At 44.6% G+C, this 9,016-nt stretch overlaps 1 protein-coding gene across 1 annotated transcript in view; it reads right to left on the bottom strand.

Annotated features, from left to right (window-relative positions):
• Positions 1-7,456, bottom strand: part of UBAC1 (UBA domain containing 1) — a 188,447-nt gene extending 180,991 nt beyond the window's left edge. Inside the window, exon 1 of the mRNA XM_078641884.1 lies at positions 7,154-7,456. Within this exon, the coding sequence (XP_078498010.1) occupies positions 7,154-7,291 (138 nt within the window). The 5' untranslated portion in view covers positions 7,292-7,456. The remainder of the gene's footprint in view (positions 1-7,153) is intronic.
• Between the last annotated feature and the right edge of the window lie 1,560 nt (positions 7,457-9,016).

The following is a 9,016-nucleotide window of genomic DNA, read 5'->3' on the forward strand; positions in this document are numbered from 1 at the left end:
CTAAACTGTGAAGCGTAGTGCTCGACCCAGTCCTCTGCAGGAACATGATTCGCCGGGGTTTGAGAGTATGTTCCCGCCCCATTTAACGACCTGCCAGAACTTAATCTGGTTAGAGGACCTGCATGCTTCATACAAATCCTGCCAGCGACTATCGTGCCAAGCACTCTTAGCCACCCTTTGGGCCTTTTTATACGCTGTTCTAGCCTTTCTAATGTCAGCAACCACTTGGGTTTTTATGGCTTTGATCAGTGAGCTATGTGCCTGTCGGGAAATATTTTTGTACCATTTAGACCCTACCGTTATAGAAACGGTTCCTGGTTTGGCTGTTTTGATAAAAAGTTATTTCAGGATGTTAAACAGCTGCTCATGATAATTACTTATGTATACCAAAAACCCTGGGGAATTGGTTTGTGCTTGAATAGCACTCCGGGTAGAAGAGGTTTCATGAGAGACCCTATCTAAGATGGCAGGATCTTCTAATACCCTGCTCCATCGGACCCTGCGTCTATCATTGGTTAAAAAAACTTCTGCTGTAGCACAATCTGTAGCGCTAGAGCGCCCTGGACTATCGTCTAATTTCAGGGTTAGGATCAACGGGTTGTGGTCACTTTCAGGACGTGTAGAAACTAACATATCATTTAAAAGTGACCAGTACTCAATTTTAATAAAAAAAGGATCAATCCTGCTAGTGCTGGTGCCATTGTCAAAGGTTGCCCGACCATTTTTGTCAGAAAGTGATCGGCCGTTAGCTGCTCTCAGCCCCCATTCAAGGCACAGTCCCAGCCAATGGAGAGCAGCCTCAGTTCCCCTTTTTATCGGGTTTTATCGGTAAGTTGTGGGACATTCCATAACTCATCTTCTTCGGCATAAATGTCCTCACTTTTAGAAAGAAGGGGTTCAAAGGTGCAGTTTATGTCCCCAGCCACAATTAAAAACTTGTCCCTCCCAATACCATCAAGGAACAGGTCTAGTTCATTAATGATTGCCGGACACCGCCCTCCTGGTAAACCCCGTGCACAGATGTTAATAATGAAGATGTCCTGGTGGTTTTCTTTGCTAAGCTTAATCCCAAGAATATCGGGATTATGTACTATCAATTCTGCCGCACTGTAGTTGAGAGACTGGCGGACCCAGATCGTTAATCCACCAGACGCTCTCCCTTTATTTCCCCGTATGGCGGGTTTGTAAAAGTTTAAGAACCCCACACGAAAAATAGGGTCAGTAGCCAAACTTTCTTGGAAAATCATTATATCCTGCTCATCTACAAAATCAGCCCATTCACTTATGTCAAATTTCCCCTTTAGACCTGCGATGTTCCACGAGACTATTTTAAGTAAAGAGTCCTGTGTGGACAGTAAATTATGTTTGGGAGCCTTCAGTGGTATATCTCTGACTTTGCTATGCGTGGATCGCGGGGGGGACCTATCCACCCCCAGGCCAACAACCTGGCCACCCATGCCCACCTCAACGGGCCTGCCATCTTCAGGATCGCTACTATCCATCAACCCGGCCTCTGAAATGCTGGAGCCCACGCACGCCATTCCCGAGCTAACAGACAGAATTTCACAATCATGTTTGGGCGAAAGTCAATCTACACCTTCCAAGCCTGAAAGGGGTTCAAAGCAATTAAACAAGTAAGGATAATGTGGAATATGAGGTGCCCGATCAGAGGGAAACCTTCCAGTAGGATTTTGCCGTCTAAGCTTGGGTGTGTGTGAAGGGGGACCGCAGAGACCTTTGGGATAAAAGTATTGTAGGCCTAAAGATTGAACGTCGCCCACCCTACCAAACCTAGGCTCTCTGCGGACAAAAACCACCACCCAAGGGTCCCTAAAGTTAATTATGATGCAGTCTCCCTCTAAATCCTTGGGGCAGTGTCCCACCCAACTCACTCTTCTAACATTCAGGATCTCCATTCTAAAGGAGGGAGAGAGAGTCCTATTTTTATTTAACCAAAAAGAGACTTTGTTTTCCAAATCCCTATATGATTCCGTTTTGTCCACCCCAATAGCTGGAACTCCCGTCAGTATGATGGTATAGGGAGCAGACTCGGGGGGTAGGTTAACACAAGGAGGACTCAGTTTGTTAGCCTTTCCTTCCCCGGTTGACTTATCTCTTTGGACTGGGTGCAAATGTCTGCATCTCTCGAAACAGGCTGCGTGCTAGGTGCTTCACCCTCCTTAGTAGCCCTACCTCTGAGTTTAGCCATAGGGCGATTTCGTGTGGGTTGATTCCCCAAACATGGCTGACCTAGCTGTTTATTTGATTGTGCAGTAGGGACTGGATTAGTCACCTTTACAACATCACTAGTTCCTTTTGCCTGGGGATCTTTAAGTGGGGCTGTGGAGCTTTCCAAAACTTTTACTAATTTGTCCAGAGTGTTAGAATTAGCTTAGACTATCAACTCCAGCTGATCAAGTTTGGAATTGATCAGCCTCGTTCGTTCCAAAAGGGGCAGCATCAATGATTTGACAAGAACTTCCATCTTGCCTAAAAACCCATCCTCAATACTATGAGTGTGGTGTTGAACAGTACTATTAGAGGGGGCCGTTGTGGTGTTAGGGGGGCTAGATAGAACAGGTGAGGGCTGTGATGTACAGTTTTTTTTTTACACTTTTTACAACAACGCCTTTCTGGGGATCAACCCCTCTTTTCCCTTTACTTGGATTATTTAAATCTCCCATATTTTGAACTTTCTGAAGAGGGCTAAGTTGCAAGGAGCACTCAACATCTCCAAGAATAGGGCTACTCGAGGGCGTACTGGTAATGGATCTATTTAGTGTAGAACAGTTCGCCTCAATAAAAGGAGCTGCCACCATGTGCTCTAAACCAGTATCTTTGTTAATTAAAGAGGCCCGGTTGCTTGTAATAATGGGGGATGCCGCTGAGCCAATGTCACCTAAGGACAAGCGTTTACCCTTAATAAGATCCACTGATAAGCGCTTTTCAGCTAAAGCAATTTCCTTTTCTAGGATGCCGGTTGCCTGTTTAAAAAAGTTGCCTAGGGTTCCCGATACCACCCCACTCTTAGTTGTAACTTGGACAGTTCTCTCTTTCCCAGAGCGTAATGCCATGCTGACCCAGACCTTTAGTACACAGAAAGATAAATATATAAAACCATGCAGTTACAACTTAAACATATGACAAACCAAATGTTAGGGGGGAAGCCCGGCCCGGCCTCGAACGTCCTTGGACGGCCTAAGACGGTCCCGCCCTTGTCCCGGGACGCTCCCGCACGCTCCCACGTTGCGGTGATCAAGGTCTATTAAATAGTAACCGAGGTGGACGAGGGCGGGACTTCCAGACGAACGCGTGACCAGCTGTGTCGGGTCAGGCAGTGACTCCTTGTACTTGGAGACCCTGCAGCGTTTGGCGCGTTCTTCAAACTAGCCCTCACGCCCCCAGTGAGCACACACAACTCCCAGGACATCAGCGGCTCCCTCAGAAGTCCAAGACCGCAATGCGGCGGTGCGGCGAGGTATAGGTCCAAATCACCTCTCACTGCGACAGCAAATACGTTCCTTACTGGGCGGACGCAGAAGGTATTTCTTCAGCCCTTTGAATCAGAGGGTAAACCTCTTTTGTGTGGAGTGCCTCAGGGCTCTGCCCTGAGCCCTCTATTTTTTAACGTCTATTTAGGCCCTCTGGCTAGGGTGGTGGAATCTTGGGGTGTCAGAGTAATCTCTTATGCTGATGATACTCAGCTTGTGTTTTCATTTAGAGATCACTCTGACACCAATTTTTCCAATTTTCCTAACTACCTTAGTAACATTTGCTCCTGGATGGCCTCTAACCATCTAGTTTTAAATACTGACAAAACTGAGGTTTTATTTTTTAACCAAAAAACGGCACTTCCCAGTACTCTGTGGTGGCCAACAGTATAGAATCAACCCCCGGTCCCAGTCCAGACTGCTCGCAACCTGGGCTTCCAATTTGACAATGCCCAGTCTTGCAAATCCCAGATCAATAAGGTCTCATCAGCCTGCTTTGGCAAACTACGCATGATCCGGAAGATCTTTCCTTACCTCCCTTTGGATTCCCGTAAGACCATTGTTCATGCCCTGATCACGTCGCATTTAGATTATGCCAACAGTCTTTATGCGGGCGCACCCCTTTATCTTATTGAACGTCTACAAATTGTACAAAACGCTGCTGCGAGACTGATCGGAAATATTCCTTTTCGCCACTCGGTATCATCTTACCGGAAAAAACTGCACTGGCTTCCCATCTCCCGCCGCATCCAGTTCAAAGCTCTGATCCTGGCCTTCCGTGCTCTCAACGGGTCAGGCCCGGTATATCTGAAAAAGAGACTCAAACTTTCTCAATCTGTCAGATCATTGAGATCAAACAGCCTTCGCCTCCTGGTGGTACCTAGATTTCGCCGTGTCAGGAGTGGGGGCAGAGCGTTCGGAGTAGTTACAGCTAAACTCTGGAACAGCCTTCCATTGGATCTGAGGTTCATTGAGTCGGAGCCTTTGTTCCGACGCAAACTCAAAACTTGGCTGTTTACCACTTTTTAAGCAGCATCCTCTTCTAGCATGTGATCTGTAGCGCCGGGACACCCCCTCCTGGGGGTAGCTGTGCGCTTTATAAGCTTCTTAAATAATAATAATAATAATAAATAATAATAAATACAAAGGGCTCCACCCGGTCACAGAGTCACAAAGAGTCCCGAATGCGGTGGTGAGCAAGGGAGATTTAACGGTGCTGTGCGGGCGGGGCTTCCAGCCGAACGCGTGACCAGCTGGGTCAGGCAGGGACTCCTGGTACTTGGAGTCCCGGCAGCGTTTGGCGCGTTCTTCAAACTAGCCCTCACGCCTCCAGTGAGCACACACAACTCCCAGGACAACAGCGGCTCCCTCAGAAGTCCAAAACCGCAAAGCGGCACCTGCGAAGCGGGTGCGGCGAGGTATAGGTCCAAATCACCTCTCACTGTGGCAGTAAATACAAAGGGCTCCACCCGGTCACAGAGTCAATATTTCATTAACGTCATTTGTAAAGGCTGAAAGAATTACGTTCCGAGAATGGCCTACCAATAAATCTAACTAAAACCAAAATATTGTCCAAGTAAAACCACAAAACAAACAGGCTGGATATGAGGTGAGGAGCATACCGACCTAGTTAAAAATATATATATGATTACAGGAAATAACTACGGATAATAAATTATCTTGGGCTTACTATATTCTTAAGAGAAAACAGAAATCAAATGTTAAAACCAAATCAGTCAAAAGATGTGTGAATATTATTGACGGAAGAGCAGTATGACCTTCAATTATCACCTTTAACTCCATGCTCATTCACTTACTATAAACTTCGCCAGCACTTAACCCTAAAAGAGCACTAGTGCTGAATAAAATCGGCATGCAACATATTAGATCCCTATTAAATCTACTTACCTCATTGCCACACTGCAAAATCAGACATGAAATCAATCTCACATCATTACTGTTCATATCGATGAAACAGTTAACTATGTCTGACTGTAGCAGAGCCAAAACTGACATCTTAAAAATGTAAATCTTTGCTTGATTAAAGGCGAATCAAATAATAATTTGGATCTACATCTAACCAGTTTCAAAACATCTATACCAGAATATAATCTTTCGCAACTGAACTTGCTTATCAGTATGAACAGTGAAGCACAAAGAAATAATAGGAACATTCTGAGGCAAAAGAATTAAGTAAGTGGTGTATCATCATTGTGAAAGTGCAAATATTCTGAACTAACATGTCTTAATCAACTGTAAGGCAAGAATATGTAGATTCATTGGTTCCAGCAATAACGATGAAATACCCAAGACTTAGACTACTATGTATTCCATTACCACGGTTTTAATCACAACAGACATCTCCAAGTGGATGTAGGCTTTGTCGCTATAAGGATGAGTTCCTTGACCACAAAAGTTGTTTGCATCCAAAATAATCACACTAACATATAAAATACCTACGTGGTCCATTCAAAGAGGCAAATATAAGGTCAATCAAAGAGGGGACCAGGTATTGTTTTACACTACAAACAAATTCTTTCATTATCAAATGTATGTTTGGACGTTGCCTAGAAATTGTCACGACAGTCTTCTAACATGAATTTAAACCTGTGTGATTATAAAAGAGCATATTTTACTTAACAACTGAATCACAAGGCTGATATTTTGTACAAAATGTCCTTCACCCATTCTTTTAGTTGCATGTTTGCCTTAACTGTACAACTTATTGTAATTGATTTGTTTAAATACATTAAAATCTATCACCAATTATAAGACCAGGAAGAGTCTTTACCAGTAATCGTTGTGACAATTTCGGTGGGTCTGTTTCAGAAAAGTGTACTTGTCTGGCTGGGAGTGGCTATGGCAGAAAGAGGCGAGTCCCACGTTGAGGGAAGGAGAGGTCAGTGTGAGCCTAGAAGAATTTAATGCCAGGCTGAGGATATAAACTTAGCTGGCCATTGGCTGTGTTCGGCTAGTAAGCCGATGCACGTATGTACTCTTCACCTATGGAGGGACCTGTGTGAAGGGTGAGGCTAGTAGAGGTAAATGCCAGGCTGAAGTAAAGAGCATTGTAGGCTTCAGTGTCAGGCTGAGGCTGGCAGGGGCCAGTGGCACTGAATGGCACCTGTCGGATTTTGAGAGGCCTGTGGTAGGGAGTTGTACCTGCAAGTCTTGGAGGGGCAGCGGTAGATTCGGAATGAGACTGATATAGGTGAATGGCAGGCTGAAGCAGGAAGGAGGTAGGATGGGAGAGGTCACTGTCAAGCTGAAGGTTGGCAGGGGCCAGTGGCAAGGAATGGCACCTGTCAGTCCTGTGTCAGACTGACAGGGATATGTCAAGGGGTTCTGTTAGATGGAGATGTGTTAGGAAGGGGCTGATAGAGGTGAATGGAAAACTGGACCATGAGGAATCAATATCAGGCTGCGGGGGGAGGGGGGGCGGGGTAGCATCAAGCAGAGGGTAGCAGGGGCTCGTGGCAGGGAAATGCACCTGTCAGATTTTGAAAGGCCGGTGTTGCCCAGAGAGGCTTATGTCAGGGTCTGTACTTGTCAGCCATGGAGGGGCCTATGTTGGGCAGGGAGGGGGCTGTCAGTGAGGGAGGTAGCTGTGTCAGGGTGCGCCCGCCTGTGTGCTGTGCCTAAGAATAGCCGGTTGCCCTTACGTGCTTGAGGCAGCGCTCCTTGAGCCGCTCGATGCTGCTGTCCTCGGTCACCTCCTCCAGCCACTCTGCGCCATCCATGGTGCATACGGTGACCCGCAGCACCTTCCCGGCGAAGATCTTCTCCTCCTGCACAAACATGGTGGCCCCGTCTCAGGCCGGGCTTACGAGGCTCCGCCTGGGATCCATGCAAGCCGGGCTATGCTCCCCGGCCGCCTCACACGCCTGCTGGCTTCACTCCCCGCTGCAGGCGGCCCTGCGCACTCTAACCGCCGGAAGCATACCACGCGGCATGCTGGGAACGGTAGTTTTTCTGTAGCGCCCCAGACACTGCTGCTGTCAGTTCTCACTAAAGGCAGTATAACAGAAAGAGGACTGCGCATCCGTCTTTCAATGAAGTCAGTCCGCGAACGAAAGAGAAGAAATACGTAAATGTCAGAATTTAAGGCCGAGAAACTTGGAAACATTAATCCCTTTCCCTTTTTATAATAACATTCTCTAATGTACTTTCTTACCTTCCAGTATTTACACAGTTGTATTATATTTAAATGTTCAATAGTTCAGTCTTCTTATCATTATATATTACATTCTAATCATTAATACAAGTTCATGTTTCTCTGTTATCCTTCGTTTTATCTTTTTTTACGAATGTATTCATTGTAATATTGTATACTCATATCTTTACCTGAACATACTTTTTATTTGTATTTCTGTGGTCTTTATCTTTAATAAAAATTATTTAACAATAATTAGTCTAGGCTATTACCATGATTGCACCTTCTGAGTCGACTATTGTCACAGTGTCCTTGTTAGCAGTGCTGATTAAATGTGTAACTTTAGCAACATTTAAAATCAATGGGAGCGTGATATCTACAGAAACAACTACAAAACTATTTTTCTTAAAGCTTATGTGTAGACTTAGTTTTGTACATTAAATCCAGACTCCTCCAAACTATTTCTTTTTTCGAATGATGCCTACAACTCTATAATCAGGTGGTATGTTACTATTGCAAGGCAACCACATTTTCAGATTGCTTCTGCGTGACAATACCAGGATGTAAAAGTGTGACACTTCTAACGAAACTTAATAATGATTAAAATCAAGTTTAAAAATCCATGTAATATGATAAATATCAGAAAGCATCACCAAACATGCCAACATTTTAGAAGAGGAAAGTGGGAGATTTGAAACTAATAATCAGGAGAATGAATTTCCCCTATTGAATTATATTGAAATACAGGCAATTTTAGGTGGGAGACAACGAAATTTAAGCCATTTTTGTTTCAAAAATCGCATCACGTCTATTAGCATGTATGTATGTCCTTTGGCACAACATGAAACTCTAGAAATAGTCTTGAAATAACTACAACATACGTCAACATTTAAAAGAAGTACGTGGGAAATTTTAAAGAACTAATCAGTAGAATGTATTTCCCCCTTTGACTTGGATTGAATCAGAGGTAATTCCAGGCATGATATGTAAATCTTAAGGGGTCTTGAATCCAAGACCCCTGAACTGTTTACTCTTGGGTTACAACATAATCATACAGTAGGCAGTGATAAGTAAAATACAAGCCAGTGCCATTTACTTTTTGTTCAAGTATCCTGCTTAATTGCTCTGAGGGCGAAGGCTCTACAGAACCAGGTCATTTAAACCTGCAAACATTTTAGAACAGGGTACTGGGAGGTTTTGGAAAAAAATTGGGGAGCTTATTTTTCCTGTTGACTTCCATTGAAGCAGGTGTAGTTTTAGGTTGGAGACAACGAATGAAGCCATTTTTGCCCTCATAAATTGCGAGTCTCCATCCTGAATCAGGTCGATTGGTATATAAATGCTTATTGCGTCACCTCTTTCCATATTTGGG

This window comes from Lissotriton helveticus, chromosome 5_1, assembly GCF_964261635.1.
Source record: "Lissotriton helveticus chromosome 5_1, aLisHel1.1, whole genome shotgun sequence".
NCBI lineage: Eukaryota > Metazoa > Chordata > Amphibia > Caudata > Salamandridae > Lissotriton > Lissotriton helveticus.